General features: G+C 46.4%; 3 protein-coding genes across 4 annotated transcripts; 2 read left to right on the top strand and 1 right to left on the bottom strand.

Moving 5' to 3' along the window:
• Positions 1–241: 241 nt before the first annotated feature.
• Positions 242–1982, top strand: LOC103645822 (G-type lectin S-receptor-like serine/threonine-protein kinase At1g34300). The gene is made up of 2 exons (XM_008670543.3): positions 242–399; positions 489–1982. The coding sequence occupies exons 1-2, from the start codon at positions 363–365 to the stop codon at positions 1718–1720; spliced, it is 1269 nt and encodes a 422-aa protein (XP_008668765.1). The 5' UTR covers positions 242–362; the 3' UTR covers positions 1721–1982.
• Positions 1983–4987: 3005 nt separating this feature from the next.
• Positions 4988–15418, top strand: LOC100191866 (uncharacterized). Of its 2 annotated transcripts, XM_008668848.4 has the most exons (11): positions 4988–5420; positions 6255–6354; positions 6842–7205; positions 7334–7477; positions 10759–10963; positions 11119–11195; positions 11635–11716; positions 11856–11892; positions 13002–13093; positions 14483–14561; positions 14662–15418. In XM_008668848.4, the coding sequence occupies exons 1-11, from the start codon at positions 5123–5125 to the stop codon at positions 14918–14920; spliced, it is 1737 nt and encodes a 578-aa protein (XP_008667070.1). In that variant the 5' UTR covers positions 4988–5122; the 3' UTR covers positions 14921–15418. The 2 variants fall into 2 exon arrangements, with proteins under 2 accessions (XP_008667070.1, NP_001130762.1); NM_001137290.1 differs by lacking the exons at positions 7334–7477; positions 14483–14561; positions 14662–15418 and adding an exon at positions 13839–14082 and having other exon boundaries at positions 5069–5420.
• A 476-nt stretch (positions 15419–15894) lies between these two features.
• Positions 15895–17653, bottom strand: LOC103645821 (ethylene-responsive transcription factor ERF003). Its single transcript, XM_020548020.2, has 2 exons — positions 16670–17653; positions 15895–16585 (listed from the first exon to the last, which is right to left on the bottom strand). Exons 1-2 carry the CDS (start codon positions 16747–16749, stop codon positions 16132–16134), a joined length of 534 nt encoding a protein of 177 aa, XP_020403609.2. The 5' UTR covers positions 16750–17653; the 3' UTR covers positions 15895–16131.
• Positions 17654–18105: the final 452 nt, after the last annotated feature.

Genomic DNA, 18105 nt, shown 5'->3' with positions numbered 1-18105 from the left:
GCCGGATTGTGACCCATTACCGGGCTTAGTTGCACTTGTATGTAGCATGTCCTTTAAATCACAAAAACTCGAGCAAATTCTTAAATTTATGAAGCGCAAGATTGTCAGTGCACTTGAATCATTCGTTACACGCTATCATGCTTAGCATAGCATGTACTGATGTACCGTTGACAACGGGATATATGAAACAATTAATGCTGTTGCCGATGTATATATACTTAGCAGGGTACAGGGAGCACACAGTTTATTAGTTGGTTGAACAGAACCTTTCTTCACTCTCCCCTCTCCCGTCTTCCTTCAACGGTTCAGCTCCAGTCCGATCCCTCCCTGTACCGAAGTGGGTTCTGACCAAGAAGAGATCGATGGCGCTCGACGGTGGAATTCTCGCCATAGTAATCGGTAAAATCGGCAATCGCCATGTACATTAGCTTCGCCTCCACGGCCCCAACACGTCGCTCCTTCTAATTAATCCCTTGCCGGCTTTGCAGTTGCGACCATCACGACTGGCATAGTGTCGGTCGTCATCGTAGTCGGGATGTACAAGTGCGCCAAATTCGGCGTTGAGACGTATCTGCAACAACGAGGCGGAGGCGACCGCGACCGCGACCGCGACCGCGAGGCCGAGGCGTCCATCACCCGCGCCGGCGGCGAGCGCGGTAGCACGGACGACGACGACGACGTGGAGATGGGGAGCATGAGCTACTTCTTCGAGGACATCCAGAATGAGCGGCCGGTGCGGTTCAGCTCGCGGCAGCTGCGCGCCTTCACCCGGAACTACGCGCACAAGGTCGGGTCCGGCGGCTTCGGCGTGGTGTACAAGGGCCGGTTCCCCAACGGCGCGGCTGTGGCCGTGAAGGTGCTGAACAGCACGCTGGGCAAGCGCGCCGAGGAGCAGTTCATGGCGGAGGTGGGCACCATCGGGCGGACCTACCACATCAACCTCGTCCGCCTCTACGGCTTCTGCTTCGACGCGACGGTGAAGGCGCTCGTGTACGAGCACATGGAGAACGGCTCGCTGGACGGGTACCTGTTCGACCCGACGCCGGAGAGGACGGTCGGCTTCGGCAAGCTCTGCGAGATCGCCGTCGGCACGGCCAAGGCGCTGCGGTACCTGCACGAGGAGTGCGCGCAGCGGATCATCCACTACGACATCAAGCCGGAGAACGTGCTGCTGGGCGCCGGGCTGGCGCCCAAGGTGTCCGACTTCGGGCTGGCGAGGCTGTGCGACAGGGAGGACACCCACCTGACGATCACCGGCGCGCGGGGCACCCCCGGGTACGCGGCGCCCGAGCTGTGGATGCCGCTGCCGGTGACGCACAAGTGCGACGTCTACAGCTACGGGATGCTGCTGTTCGAGACGCTGGGGAGGCGCCGGAACCTGGAGCTCGGGCCGCACGCCCGCGAGAGCCAGGAGTGGTACCCGCGGTGGGTGTGGCACCAGTCCGAGGCGGGGGACACGGATGCCGTGGTGGCGCGTGCTGCGGCGACAGGGGGTAAGAGAGACAGGGAGATGGCAGAGAGAGTGTGCAAGGTGGCGCTGTGGTGCGTGCAGTATCGGCCGGAGGATAGGCCGTCCATGGGCAGCGTTGTCAGGATGCTGGAAGGGGAGGAACAGATCGCCGCGCCACGCAATCCGTTCGCGCATCTGGCGCCATACACCTCTAGTGCGATTCAGTCGTCCGGAGACACCACAGTAGGCCCTGTGGTCAGTGCTAGGTAGATGAAAATTCTTGGGCTATTTAAATTTGTAACTTTAGTTTTGCTATCTTTCTCATTTTTAATCTTGGTCATGTTTTTTTCTTAGTTTTGTCCTTCTGCTTTATAGTACTAGAAAGACAAAACTGAAAAAAAAAACACTGACTAAGAGTAAAAATGAGAATACTAGTAAAACTAAAGACATCCGGTCATGCTCCTCTCACCTACGAATTATGATATCATATTACCTTTGGTCGTAGCTCTCGATATAAAATGATTCCAGATCACCCTCCCACCTTGTCGTGGCACAGAAAATAGCACAAAACAGTCCACATGGTCTTTTCTACTGTATTTACTTAGAATAATATGATTTTCTATAGCTTTATTGGTTCATTAACGATAGACGTACTTACTTGCTATGTAGTCATGCTTCGCTATCACAATGGTGCATCACACCTACACCCGGTCCTTCGTGACCAAGTCTTGGCTTGACCTTCTCCACCTAAACATATGAGTATGACATGCCTCATAAACAATAAGCTTCTTCACCTTAACTGGTTCAACACTTGCATCACCTGCACAAGCCATCTCCCCTCCATGGCAATTGGTCTCACACAAAAGAAAATAGTTCGTCTAAGTTTACCACTCAATTACTATAATCAAACTCATATTTACAATGTTCAAGACACATCTATTGTGCCAACATGGACAACTTGACTGTGAAGCTTTGTTCCCTCTGTATAGGATTTATAAGTCTATTTAGGAACCTGTACAAATTTGTAGAAAGAAGTCACTGTGAGTTGTATATATACTCCCTCCGGTGCAGTAAAGGAAGTCGTTTAGGACATGATTGTGCATATCAAGGAGTGATTAATTATCATGGAGTTTTCCCTGTTTGCCCTTATTAAATAGGGATATGGGTGCATTAACATCATCAAAACAATCAAGTTCGTTTGGTTGCTGCGGCACCTCCCGAGGCATTCTAGACGACTTCTTTTGTGCACTCTCTCACGCGCAGGATGACTTTTTTTATTGCACCGGAGGGAGTAGTTTGGGACTGATTTACCCTTGCTGCTTTGCAAACGATGACGTCTTCAACGCATTTATTCCACTCGCATGCCGTGATACGCATGCCACTCATCAATTCTCGCCTCGCCCGATGCGCGCGTGAGAAAAAAAAACGGAGAAGAAAATGTGCCATTCAAAATAGAGGAGGAAAAATACATGCGAGCAAAACATCCAAAACGTCCGCGACGCAGAAGAAAAGGTTGTCGCCGTGAGCGGGCTCTAGCTTCCCGCCTCGAAGATGCCATAATAACCACCCTAATTAATTCTATCTCCGTTCATAAATATATAACACTATTTTTTTTCGAAATATTTGACCACTTATTTTATTCAAAATATTTATTCAAAACCGTAAAATTTTAAGTTAAACACAAACTAACTTAAATGATAAAACAAATTAAAAAATGATAACTCATTATTTTTTAAATAAAACAAACGATCAACTTTTTTTTAAAGTTAACGATATCATATATTTATGAATGAACAGAATGAATAACTCTTTTGTATACACAATTATGTTTTAAATGACGTTTAAATCTTATACGGAGGAAGTATAGAAATTTTTCTTGTGTGCCCATAACCTGGCTGCTAAGATGTCATCTGTTCTATTTCCATTTTCGTTGGGCTAAAAGTCGTAGCCGTTCCATCCAACTTCACATCCGACTAAGGTAGGTAAAATTCCAGTCACTTCATGTGATGACACGTAGGGATGGAAATGAAAGGGAAATCCCATTTCATCCTGCGTTTATATTTACTGTTTTCGTATTTTTAGGAAAAATGTGAAAATGGAACGGTAAATGGGACAAAATTGATTGGAAACAAGAGCGAAAATGGTTGAAGGTGTTTCTTGCCCATATTTACGACATCTCGTACTTGTAAACGGAAGATATTTGCATTGTGAATCTACATATGTGGATTTATTTATTATTATATGTCATTATTGTTGGAAATTAAGAATATATTGTTCATTGATCATTGTTGGCTCATGTCTATCATCTTGTTCGTTGATCTAACTATCATAAGAATCTGAAGATCACTGGGTTTGCTTCCGAATGGAAATAAAGAGGTCTGCATGGTTTAAGATTTAGGACACATTGGATTCCTCTCGTTGTGACGTCTCGATGAATTATGTTTTCACATTATTTGAGTGATTTTTATAAAAACGATTCTCACATAAACTAACCGAGAAACGAAACATATGTTTGATTGTCATAAACCAATTTTAATAATCGGAATCTAACCCAATTTTAGCTCTTCTAATCCCTTCCGATTTTATAGCTTTCAAACTAGTCCTTAGAATATAATATTCCCCGACCTCGGGTCTTCCCACGAGAAAAATATTATTATTATTATTTCTTCAACCACCTCACCTCAACTATGTCACGACGCGCTTCACCCATAAGGCCACAAGTGACAAGCCTATGCGGACCACAAGCTTGTCTCCTTTACAAAAGCCGAGCCCACTTGTCATCGAATGGATCGGCTCGAACGCCTATCTCCCATGCGGACACCGGCGGTTACCAGATAAATGTCCACATGGACAGACACCTGGGCCCGAATTAACATAAAACATACTGGACCCCACCTCTCATTCTAGCTTACGGTAACTGCATGTGTCGATTGGGACTTGAAGTTGAGACGGGCCGGTTCACAGGCAAGCCCGTCGTCCGTACGGTTTGTCGGATTTCGGACCTGACTTTCTAAGGGATGTTTGGATCAAACAATTTGTCGACTAATCTTACTATCTTAGCACCTTGGGCCCTAAACGAGTTAACAAATAAATTAACTAATTCTTAGCCAGAGGGCTTATAAATTATTTGTCCATTAGTCATTTGACCTTACTAATATATGCTAATAGATTATAAAAAGAGAAAAAATACCAATTAACAATTCTCTAAACATAACGAGAGTAATTGTTTACCCGTTAATTATCTACCGGCTAATTGTTAGCTATTGACAAACAATTAGCTAAGAGGATCAACAGGACCTAAACTCTAGAGGGCTGATAATCTAATATAGGGCATTTCTAGCTTACTTTTAAGCTCTAGAAATATAATTATAGACTATTTATTTGAAACTTTAGCTCTAGAGCTCTAAAATAAAATTTAGAAAAAAATCAAACAGTCCGTTAGTTCCACGTCATCAGGACAGGCAACGGTCTAACGAACGGCCCTCTGCTGGGTGGGCTCCGAACACGCAAGTGAACACAGTGGTCCCATTTGTCACTGGCAGTATCAACGGCACGCTCCCGCTAAAACCAGTGGCCGTAGCAGTTCGCGGCTCCCCTGCCTCACGCTTCCTGTTCGAACTCTTCGTCGCCTCACACTGGTGCTCCTCCTCTCCCCATCGCTCCGCCACTCCCATGGCGTCCCTCTTCGGGGCTGGCCGCCGGCGATCACCGGAGGACGACGGCGAGGACGATAGATCCGGCAGAGGGAGGACCAAGCGCTTCCGCCTCTCCCCGGAGGAGGACGCAGCGTCGCCGGCGGAGGCGGGGCCCGGCGCGGCGACGGAGACCGGCTGGCTCTCCGGCTTCGTCTACGGAGCGAAGAGGGTCATTTCTTCCGTTTTACTGTTCTCCTCGCCCGAGGAGACCGGCTCGGGGGAGGACGAGGAAGAGGAGAAGGACGACGACGACGACGAAGAGGGCATCCACTTGAGTAATTAATTTATCCTTTCTTTCTCTCGTCAACACTCTCCCTCTCTCGCTCCTTTACTCCGTGGTTCAGTTCAGTGAGCCGCTTGGCTGTCTCACTGTGCTTTTGTAGCTTCGAGTACTCTGCAGGAGTTGCTGCGCTGTTTCGACTTAGCGGCCTAGGGTTTCGTCTTGACTTGCTCAAATTAGGCAGGAGGTTTCGAATCTTAGCTAATTCGGTGTTGTAGTTGGCTAAAGGGTGTGTTCGGACATCTGAATTGCGCATAGAAGTTTACTCCGCTACAGTTCAATTTGGGTCGGTGCCACCGGGGGCAAGCGTGGATTGATATGAAATCCCGAGTTACCATATCTCGGTAGGATTTTATTAAATTGGCATATGGGATATGGCTTCTAGCCTTCTATCACCAATCCATCTGGTACATATCGCATCACGGCATCAGTCAATATGTGTCAGAAATCATAATTGAAGTCATGAATTCGATGACCTGGTACCATACTATTACATCTTCAAATTCAGGATAAGTGGAGTAGAGTCTTATTTTTTTTAAAAAAAATCTTTCTTTATTGTAGAGCGAACATAATTTGGGAACTTCAGGTACTTGGATGGAAATTGTGTGATTTTCTCTAATATTTTTCAGTATAAAATTTCCGTAGTACTTCCTGTACTTAACGATGAACTTTCTTCTAGGCTTGTACCATCATAATATTAACTATAATGCATTATTACCGGCAAATTTATTTAATAATAGACCTTGCCCTCTGTATCATCTGGTCATTGCCTTCTGTGTACTGCTGACTGTTAATTGTGTCCTCACATCACTATATATGCTGTCCACAGATGAACATGAAGCTACTCATGACACTCATGGAGCAATAGTTCCTTATAGCGAGCCAAAGCTTACTATTGAGCAAATGGTTATGAAGGAAACATTCTCAAGGTAACCGTATTGCTTTTGTCTTTTTTATATGTGGGCTAACATGTATAGTGACATTTTTTTCTGGGCAACCTACTACAATTAAGTGTGGCACTAAAATAATTCCTTCTATTGACATCTCATTCATCAAATCTGTTGATGGTGCATCCTTAGATTCATTAAATGATTAAGGTCAAGTTCTTGTAATCCTTGTTGTGTGTAATGTGCAATGGATTGTAATGGACAAACTTTAAAATTCATACTCAATCTTGCAGCTGATAATGTACATATAAGGACCCTACTCTTAAATACCTCAAGGCTAACAAAAGCTTGCCCTGTAAATCATTACACATGTTATGCTACCTTACCCTTATGTAAAGTAACTGCTCTAGATGCTTTTTTGTTGATGAGGGTAGATCCATCCGTGTTTTAAACCTGAGTATTGGTGATATCTTCAGCAGATGCACTACCCCTTGGAACAATTAGTGTTTTTTTTCTTTCTTTTTTGCAGGGATGAATGTGATAGGATGGTAGAGCTAATAAAATCAAGAGTTAGAGATTCTACTTTTCCTGAAGCCCATGAGTATGTAAAGCCAGAAGAAATCCCTAGTAGGAATGCAGGCATTACACATGACTTCACAGGAACATGGCGCTCCTTGAGCCGTGATCGGAATGTCCCTGAATCAGTTCCACTCTCTAGTATGAGAACAAGACCTGGTAGTTTTTCTCAAGGCTCTCCACTCCAAGCATCACCTGAGCTATGCACTGCAGCAGTTACGGAAGCAAAAAAATGGTTGGAAGAGAAAAGGCAGGGACTGGGCTTCAAGCCTGAAGACAATGGACCATGCACACTAAATACTGATATACTTAGTTCTGTGAGTATAAATATGTATCCCTTCTATTTCTTTGTAAACCTATTGCTTTTTGGTGATTGGCAAACTTACTGCTGGGTTATGGTTAGATAAATTGTTTCTTACCCTTTATGTATTGCCATCTCATGCAGCATGATGACTCTGTCTCTGACCTGGGTTCTCCAGTTGATTTAGCGAAATCATACATGCAGTCGTTACCTCCTTGGAAATCCCCATTCTTAGGCCGTCAGAAGTTTAACACACCACCCTCCAAATATTTTATCTCATCAGCAGAGGTACTAAAAGAAATTTATGCTGGGTTAGGGTCACTGATTGGATTTGGCATTGGACACTTATGTACAGCTTAGGCTTTTATGGCAATATTTTTATCATCTGTGGGAAATTCTTAGTTTTACAAAATATTACTCTTATAAAGGCAGTTCCAGTGTAAAATTGATTTGAGAATGTAAAGTTAGATCCATGGCAGTTTGGTGACTCTAGTGTGGACATCGTTTTGATGGACCTGTACATGAAATATAAAACATCTCTTCTCTGCCCAGTGCCCACCTCTCTCTCATAGCACTCATGCAATTAGTTCTTGGGTTATTTTATCCTCTCACATAGCAGTCAATTTTAGCTCGCTAACACAGAGCAGTCGAATGCTACAATGTGTGAGGTGCTGTTTTCACTGCTCACAAATAGGGTTTTGCACTTTGGTCCCAAGACTGATGAACTTCACAACTTTATATGACCATCAGCACTTAAAGTAATGATGAATTATTGTATTGATATGTATTCCATGGTCCTGAATGAGATGTGATGGAGTGCTACTGGTCACTTTCAACTGTCTTAAATTTATACCATGAAATTCCTGCATTGTGTATGAACTATATAAATTCACAACATTTCTAAGAACAGGACAACCGACTGAAGTTGGTAAAAACAAACTCATGCTACTATGGCAGGAAAACAGTGTGTTACTGTTATGACCGGCCTGGTCTACCAGAAGGCGACTAGACCCACCAGAGTAGGCACATGAGATCAGGAGATAAGTAATCAGTTTAGTTGGATAAGTCTTAGCAGTTTATCTCCTGATATTATGGAGTAGTTTAGTTGGATAAATCTCCTAGTATTGTGGAGTAGTCGGTTGGTGCAGTTTATCTCCTAATATTATGGAGTAGTTTAGTTGGATAAGTCTCCTAGTATTGTGGAGTAGTCGGTTGGCCTTAGGCCTATATAATTAGGACTTTGTAATCAAGAGAAGGGAAGCAATAGAAGATATCTTCTGCCAGCTTACTCACGGAAACTGGAATCCACATCCCTGTGCGCCGTTCCCTGCGACTATGGCACCCAAGAGGCAGCCACCAGCACCACCTCCAGGTCGTAGCCCGGCCTACTCCTCCCCTCACCCATACTCCCTTCGGCAGATCCCTGGTAGGACTAGAAACACTACCAATTTGGTATCCAGAGTCTCTGATCTTCCGGCCACCATGAATTACCCACCACCAGCCCCAACCGCCTCCCTGCCCTCTTCCACCCAGTCGCTGCCACCAGCCACAATCGCCTCCCTGTCCACCTCCACCCAATCGCTGCCCAGCACCAACACCATCGCACTCATCCAGCCCACCTCCGGCATGTCCACCGCCCTTCCCACGATGACAAACGAGCAGCTGGCGGCGTCCCTTCTCCACTTCTCAAACAATCTGGGAGCCATACAAGCCTAGATGATGGCGCTGCAGTCTGACGCAGCCATGCTGGAGGCCGTTATGTTGGGCTCCCAGCCGCCACCATCCCTGCCTTCGCCATCCGAGGCCGTAACGGCTCTGTCATCATTGTCGCAGCCGGCCCTAACAGTCACCCTGGCGTCCTCTTAGCCGTTGAGTGTACCAATCCACCAGCTGCACTTTCTGTGATCGCCGTCTCAAATTCTGGCATGGGCGTTGGGATCCGATCCGCCGCTGATCTACTCGTCAACAACGCCGATCACCACGGCAGTACCGCAGCCGCCGGCGCCTACTACTGCCCTGGGGCCTTGTGGCGGCGCGCAGCCACTGGGCGCCCGGTACCGGGGTGGTGGTGGTGGATGGGACCCTTTTCTCTCCCTCCAGGGTGCCTCCTCCAACCGATCCCAGGAACAGTTGGGATTTGCAATGGATTGCGATCCGATGCCGCCGAAGTTCTACAAGCTCGAGTTCACGACGTACAACGGCTCGATGGATCCCATGAACCGGCTCAATCACTGTGACAGTTCTTCTGTGGCCAGAAGACGTTGGCCACCGACTGGACGTCGCTAGCATCCTATCACCTCCGGGACGCGGTTCAAACATGGTACTACACCCTCGAGCAAGACGCCGGGACGCCGATGTCTTCAAGGAGCTATGCCATCTGCAGTTCAGGCCACCTGTTCGGGATTCGCGCCTTGCGGAACTTGATCGGCTTCAGTTCCGTTCGATGGTGCAGGAATTCACGGAGCGGTTCAACGTCGTTCTGTGCCACGCGCGCACTCTTGACGTTGTCTAGAAGGCGGAGCTCTTCGTGGGAGGCCTTCCGGACCACATTTGCGTCGACGTGGCGATGTGCGCACTGCAGGACCTTCCGATGGCGGTGTACTTGGCCCGGGCGTTCGAGCTACGCGCCAACAACATCATGACGATGCTCCCGTCTGGCCCCCAGCAACCGGCGCGACCGTTGCCTCTCCAGCCCACAGTAGCACCTGGAGGCGCTGCATAGCCGACCACGGCGGCCCTACCGCCGATCCAACAGTTCCGTCGCCTCACGCTAGCAGAGCAGCAGGAGCGCCACCGTCAAGGGCTGTGCTTCAACTGTGACGAGCCATTCGTCCGTGGCCATCAGTGCAAGCGGCTTTTCTACTTGGAGTCGGGCGACTTCGAGTCTGCGGACGAGGTCGTGGAGGAGCCACTGGATGCCTTTCGCTCTGCATAACCCGACTTTCAGCTCGAGGTCTAGCTGTTTCAACAGGCAAGGAGAGATGTTATGACCGGCCTGGTCTACCAGAAGGCGACTAGACCCACCAGAGTAGGCACAAGAGATCAGGAGATAAGTAATCAGTTTAGTTGGATAAGTCTTAGCAGTTTATCTCCTAATATTATGGAGTAGTTTAGTTGGATAAGTCTCCTAGTATTGTGGAGTAGTCGGTTGGTGCAGTTTATCTCCTAATATTATGGAGTAGTTTAGTTGGATAAGTCTCCTAGTATTGTGGAGTAGTCGGTTGGCCTTAGGCCTATATAATTAGGACTTTGTAATCAAGAGAAAGGAAGCAATAGCAGATATGTTCTGCCAGCTTCCTCACGGGAGCTGGAATCCACATCCCTGTGTGCCGTTCCCTGCGACTACGGCGCCCAAGAGGCAGCCACCAACACCACCTCCAGGTCGTAGCCCGGCCTGCTCCTCCCCTCACTCATACTCCCTTCGGCAGATCCCTGGTAGGACTAGAAACACTACCAGTTACATGACGTTCTTTTTCTTAATCACTGTCATACTTGACGCCTCTCTGGTTAAATGGTGCCTCACTTGTGCTTGCATATTCACTGATAACCAAGAATTTTACCTTGTAAAGGTAACTACAAAGGAGGACTACCTTTCCAGCTTTTGGACAAAATTGGAGGAATCACAAAGAGCTCGTATTGGATCATCTGGAGGTTCTGCTGATGCTCCTAAATTCTGGAATTATGGTTCTAATTCCAGGTTATTTGAGAATGACACCTCTATATTTTCATTGGGCACTGATGAAAAAGTTGGAGATCCTACCAAAATCTATAATGGTGAGATTGCTTTACACTTATGGGCTCTTTTTCTACTCCAAATTCACTCAGCCTGCATACTTTGATATTTATTCTTTTCCATTGATGCTGCATTTTCTTTTATTTAGTTGCACTCTTTTACTTTGAAAAACTAATTTGTTATTTATTGGCTATAGGGTCTGGGAAATTTGCAGCAACAGAACCAGTTGGTGGATGCTGCTTACCTATTACACCCACTGAAGATAGAACTGATGTGAGTATTTCATGATTTTGTTGTATGTTTGTTGCATTACTTGTACATTTGGGCTCAGTCTGATATATCTGTTGTCAGTAGCAACACTATTTACATAGCAAGTGGCTTATACATTTATTGACAGAGCACATGATGCCTTAATCTTCCAAAACATTAAATTCTAGCCAATGTGTATACCAACCTTTCTGCTACATTGTGCATTAAGCTGTTGCCCTAGCTGCTCCTATTAACACAATACATGATCACTTATGTTTCCTCTGCCTGTATATTACTTTTTTCAGTTTGTAGTGTAAAATCTACTTAGCCCTGTTTCTCGACAGTGAGGATGTGAATGCAGAAAAAATCCATTATTCATTGACATGTGTCTTCAAAACCCTTTTCTGTAGCTTGTTTCACAAGCATTATTTTTTATTTATCAGTGCACTTTTGTTGTCCTAAGGGTATTACTGAGCCTGTGGACCTTGCAAGGAACAACGGGAATGCACCCCAAGAAAACCAGGTTGCATCTGAAATTCTCCCTGGTAAAATCTCCTTGTCCATTTGTCCTTGACTCCTCACCCTGGTTATCTCATGAGATTCTACCCAGTTTTTAACCATGTATAATGATTATAGAATTTGTGAAGACCGTGGTCTAAATATTCTATTGTGGTACATGTGCAGATAAAGTTCCAGAGGGTAACGATGTGTCTTCCACTGGGTCAGTTTTTGCATAAGAAAATTCTTACTGTTCAACTCAGTCTTTGCTGCAATTGCACCATCAGTTACAAGCTTATCATGCGGTTAATTGAATGTCACGAGCACTATCTGTTATAAGCTTCTTGATTCAGTAATATATGTTGGGCTGTAAATTCCACCTCCACCTACTGTTACTTTAGTCTGAACTTATTTAAGAAACTGATTTTGTACTTCGGTTCTGCATAGATGTTTCTCTATGTAGGATGCAATAGCAGCTTTAAAGTTTAAACACATCATAACATTTTGCAAAAGTTGTGCAGTAATTAACCTCAATGATGATGCTTATGTGATTACTTTTGGAAATAATACTGTGTGTCTAGGTACATTCCTAGGTTCATAGCGTTTGCTTCAGCTAAATTTCAGCATGGAGTAATATGAGTAATAGCCTGATTAGTTGTGTAATATTATGCATTAATTAGGAGGCTACCACTGTCGGAGTTGTAGCTCACGTTTGGCTATATAAGTAGAAGAGGAAAACAGAAAAGGCTAATGTAGCTCACATTTGGCTGTATAAGGAGGTGTTTGGTTTATAGGGACTAATGTTTAGTCCCTTCATTTTATTCCTTTTTAGTGTATGAATTGCTAAATATAGAAACTAAAATAAAGTTTTAGTTTCTATATTTGGTAATTTTGGAACTAAAATGGAATAAAATCTAGGGACTAAACATTAGTCCCTAGAAACCAAACACCCCCTAAGTAGAAGAGGAAAACAGAAAGGGTTAAGTCATTCGAGCCACTAAAACCACATGAACTCGTGTGTGTTTCTTGTGTATGAATTCCTGGTGTCCTGTTAGAGGCATATTTGCCTTTCAATTACATGGTCGATGTCAATATCACCCACACATTGTTTCACTCTCTGTTCTTCATATAGGAAAGTTTTGCATTCATGAAATTGTGTAATTCTCAGTTTCACTATAGGAATTGATATCATTAGATAATCATCGTTGTTTTGAGTTATTTTTATACTTTTGTTGTTTTGGGTTATTTTTATACTTTTGTTGTTTTGGGTTATCTATTGTAAACTAACATAGTGACATTTATTCCTTCAATTTGTCATATTTCTTGTCTCAGAATTACTAAGGACACTACTGGCCATAGTGGAGATGTTAAAGCTCCCACTTCAGAACCACATTTAGGGGAAACACGTATCAACTCAGCATCAGGTATTTAGGGATATTCCTTACTGACACAATCACACAAATCCTGATTCTAGTTTGTCTTTTAGTCCACTCATATTTTTTGTGGGGTTAAATCAGCTTGGTTTTGACTCTGAGCCCACATCAATTTTTCTCTGATGAACAGTATGTAGAAAAGTTTCTGAACTTAGCAATTTTTGTGCCAGATTAGACCAAGTCTTTTTTTTCCTGTTTCTAATAATGGTCACAACCAGTGAGTTGCATTAGGTTTTGCAAAGGCAATGGCCATACATAACGAGCTAAGTATCAACCGTAACCATGTGTGTAGCCATTGCCAGCATTTGGTTGGTTTAGTGGCACTTGGAAGTATCACTCACTAGTTAGATGGTTTCTAATTTAAGCACCACCCACCCTCAATTTTCCAAATTGGCATGCTGGTTGTCGAGCTGCAATGACTTGTACTGGCTGGGAATCCAGTAGTCTACTTACACCCTTGAATGTAGATATTGAAGTCTGGGATTGGAAATTAGAACCAGGATTCCCGGAATTTTGTTGTTTGGTTGTCTAATGAATTCAGAGTTGGAATGAAACCTCAATTCATCGGTATTGAACTATAACTAGAAGTTGCCTCCCAAAAAATTCAGTGCCTAGACCTTCTGTACTGGCTGGAATTGCAATTCCAGTTACATACAAACAATAGATTCGTATTGTAACCCATTTCCAATACTACTCAGATTTGGTTTTGGATCTAATTCAATTCTAACATCTTCAGTATCTACATCCAAACGGACCCTTAGATTATCCAGCTGAGAGCAGGGAGCGATTGGCCACATATCATGGACAACCTTGCCTGCAGGCTCAGGAAAGGCATAATTGCTGATGTTAGCCAGTAAATCATGTCTTCAATTGGAATGCCACTACACAGACAAGTTTGAGACGATTTATGTTGAAAAAAAAACTACAACTCCTGGTTCCAGGTTTATATGGGTTTTACAACCATCATGAGGCTTATTGATAAAAAAAAACATTGTGAGGCATTACGATGCTTGTGGTTTGGTGGAAACTTAAACATTGGTATAAACCATATATGTAGTTTTTTTTTTGTCATGTGTGGTTATACCGCCGTGGCCTGCGTTAGGTATCCAAAATGCTTCTGGAGGCTGTTTGTTTTTGTTAATTAAAAGAGTGCCATCTTTTGGTTAGTAAACAATCTTTTCGAGCCGCTGCAGCTGTGGCTGCGAGCCACTCAACGAAATACTATGGGTTGGCTGCAGCAGTACTGTGGTTAGTAAATAATCTGTTACGAATTCTGAAAGTGGTGGTACGGCAGAAGCAGAATCGAAGCAGTAAATCTCTACTATATTTTGGAAGAAGAGGGTTACTGTGCTTATAATGTCTATATGCAAACTTTTCCAGAATCCATACCAAATGATGCGGGCCCCCCAACCCAGAACAAAAAGAACGGGTCGACGACCAAGAAAACATTAGTAAACGGGTAACCACAACTTTGCAGATTCTAATTTTTTTCTCTCTCTCTTTTTTGTTTTTTGGTTTGGAATTTGCATTTAGATAACCATGTTCCCTTGGCAATGCAGTCTCGTGGACCAATCAAATGCCAACTCCGGGCTAGAATCTTCAGGAAACGATAACCCTAGCTACACCAACTCGAGCAGTGCTGTGCCACCCGCAAGCACCCAACCAGTCGAGTCTGCAGCCGCTGCTGTAGACGTTGATTCGGTCGAGAAAGGCCCAGGTACGACACCAGAGCAACCGGCGAAGCGAAGGGCACCCAACGTTCGACGAGGACAGAGAAGGGTGCTGCGAAGCGCAACGAGAGAAGGAAGAGCGACGTAGGGGATATTGTGTTATAGCGAATTAAAGGGGGCAACACATGATCCCTAGCTAGGTTAACTAGAGCTATAGCAATGACTGGCCGTTTCCACGTACGAGATGCGTAGTGTGCATCAAACTGTATCCATGTTGTATTATCGTAGGAGTCGTAGGCCTTACAGTGACCACGCGTACTGGTTAGAGTTGGTCGTTCAGGACCAGTAGCTGCTTGATTTGGGTTTCGGTGTCAGGATTTGGTTAGGTCCTGTGTGTAGTTTGCGCAGTCGGAAAGAGACTGTTGGTTGTATTGCAGGTTGCAAGCAGACTGTGTTGTAGCGACCAGGTAGTAAATCCAGCGAGAGCTGCTCCTCTCTCTCTCTCTCTCTCTCTCTCTCTCTCTCTCTCTCTCTCTCTCTCTCTCTCTCTCTCTCTGTATGATGATGGACGCTGGTGTTTCAGGCGATGTACTCATGTAACCCTTGTTTTGTACTGAGCTATGGGCCTTTCTGTGTTGTGCGTGCTCGCATGCATGAGCTGCTTCCTTTTTTTTTCCTTTTTCTTTTTTTAACGACAATACGCTGACAATTTTTTTTTTCTTTTTCTGTGCTTGAAGCAGTGCAGGCTGTCGCATCGCGCCACCACTGCATGGTTTAAGATACGTGACCACTGACTGGACGCATGCTCTGTTGATTCATAGGATGGGGCGGCGGGGCTCGTCTTCGCATGCACAACACAGGCTGTTCTTGCATGGGCCAAACAGGATACGGCGAAACGGATCGCTCCTGGAGGTTCGTTCGTGACGTCCCCTTAACTGCCCCCGCCTTGACTGTTCTGTTCGTACGAGCAACCAAGCACTGTGCAGCAGCTGCCGGTGATCATAGTGCTGTGCATCTTTGTGGTCGAGAGGGAAACCATTTGCGATGGGAAAGGGAGAGATAAAGAAGCTTCAGCTGCGATACCAAATGAGGTAAACGACAAGTGTCAGAACAAGCCTCACATCAACGAACCAAATCAGGAGCCCTTATCCCGAAAGATCCTTTGGTCCCCTTCCCGCTCTGGCTCTCGCTCAACCCCGAATCCCCAGCCCAGGAACAGGAACAGGAAAGGGCCCATCATCCCTCCGGGTCGGGCGGGCCCCAGGCTAAATGTGCCTGCATGCCTAGCGAAACAAACGCTGTACAACGACGTCGACTGCACTGCACAGCCGGCTAAGCAATCTATAGGCAGCTCGTCAGTCACCCGATCGCCGAGCTCGAGCAGGCGCCGCCGCCGCCGGCGGCCGACGGGTGGTGCTGTATCTCGACAGGGCCGTAGTAGGTGAGCTCCCTGATCATCTCCTCGATGTACTCCTCGCCGTCGGCGTCGGCGTCGGGCTCGACTTTCACGCCGGCCTCCTCATCCTCCTCGTCGCCGTCCCGCCGGCGATCGCGGCGGCTACTGCCGTCGTCGCCCCGACCCGCACCCGTCCGCGGCACGTCCGCGCCGTGCTGCGCCTCCTGCGCCAGCGCCGTGCAGCAGCATTTCTCCAGCTTCGCGCGCAGCGTCGGGGAGAGCGTGCCCCCGCCGCCGCCGCCGGTAAGGGGGAAGTTGGTGCGCGCCGCGGGGCCGCTGATCAGGCGCGCCGCCTCGTCGTACGCCCGCGCCGCGTCCTCCGCCGTCTCGTACGTGCCCAGCCAGATCCTCGTCTTCCTGCACAGGCGCTCACAGCTCATCAGACGCACGCGTCTCTGAACATGCATTATTGACATGGCATGAGTGACCAGAGAACTTTACAGGAGTGGGTGTCGGATCTCGGAGACCCAGGAGCCCCAGTGCCTCTGCCTCACTCCTCTGAACCTCTGCAGCTTCGGCATGGCGATGGGCGGCCACTCTGCTCCGCGGTCTCTGTCTGTTCGGTGGTGCGTGGACTTGAGATGCTTCAGGTGCCGGCTGCTAGCTTATATACTGCGCCCAAGCCCAAGGGTGGCCTGCGAGTATACACTCTATGCAATGCAAGAGATACATCGATATATAGATGCTAGCTACTGCTTCTACTGCAGCTTAGCCATATCATATAGATAGATGAGAGACCATGATCAACACAGCTAGTAGATGTAGTACGTATCATACGCAGGCCCTGTTGGAGATGCATGGATGCTCACAGCTCGCGAGATACGCTTTACTAGCTTATTAGTAGTACCACCCATTTGGCATTGATCATCCACGGCAAATGTACAAATTAACACAGGGTGGCGACGTACGACGACTGCACACGCTAGCTCGTCCCTGCAGATACATGGAGCAAGGTCAGAGCGAGCTTTGCCTTTGCGCCGGTCACTGTGACGTACACTTGCCAAGTCGCCGGAACACCTGAACGGCGAGTGGCCCAGGGACGACGGCAGAACCACAAGTACAGGCCGGCTTCGGCGAGACGCAGAGGTGGGGTCGGATAACTGCGGATCATAGTTGAATTCAGATTCGGCTCGGATCGATTATTGTTCGCTCTTGATTATTCATGAAATAGCTAGTGGTGATCTAGGGCCAGTTAGTCTACAACTTTTACCATGAGCAAAAGGGAAGACGGAAGAGAAGAGCTAGCTAGACGGTCATTGCGTCCTAAACATTTATAAATCTTTCGTGTGCCGTTCGATAGACAACACTTAGGATCAGCGTGCTTCTAGCCCTTTGTCCCTTTCTTTAAATCTCTTTTAGGTATTAGGTATATACGATATCATGAATTCATGATATTGTTACGCTGTTTTGAATTCAAAATTGTGTATTCCTTTTTTTAATAAAAAAACTAGCTGTACTATCATTTGCATTTATGAACTCTATTATATGTTTCCAATGATCGAAATTTCATTGACCCAGTTCAAAAAAAAAATCCTGCACCCATCTGCCACCACTACGGCCCACTCTCACTGAGCAAGCAAGAGGCGACACAAAACCCGACGCGCGACGATAAGTCGATCGATAAGCAGCATGCATGCACGTCACCATAGGTGTCGTGCCACGATCCGCGATCGGACGACGGTGCTGCCACGCATGTCGACACGGCGACGAACCGGCCCCGGGCGCCGCGCGGGGCGCAGCCGTCCTTGCGTCCTCCAGCCGTCCACTCTAATCTCCCTGGTGGGACTGGGACTGGGACTGAGTGGCCGCCGCCTGCTGCGCTGGAGTAGAGACCGCCGGCGACGCACGGCACGGGAACGTGTTGGCGAATGGCGACG

Source organism: Zea mays, chromosome 2, assembly GCF_902167145.1.
Source record: "Zea mays cultivar B73 chromosome 2, Zm-B73-REFERENCE-NAM-5.0, whole genome shotgun sequence".
Taxonomy (NCBI): domain Eukaryota; kingdom Viridiplantae; phylum Streptophyta; class Magnoliopsida; order Poales; family Poaceae; genus Zea; species Zea mays.
Note: the sequence above shows the minus strand (reverse complement) of the source record. Positions and strands in the feature narration are given on the sequence as shown.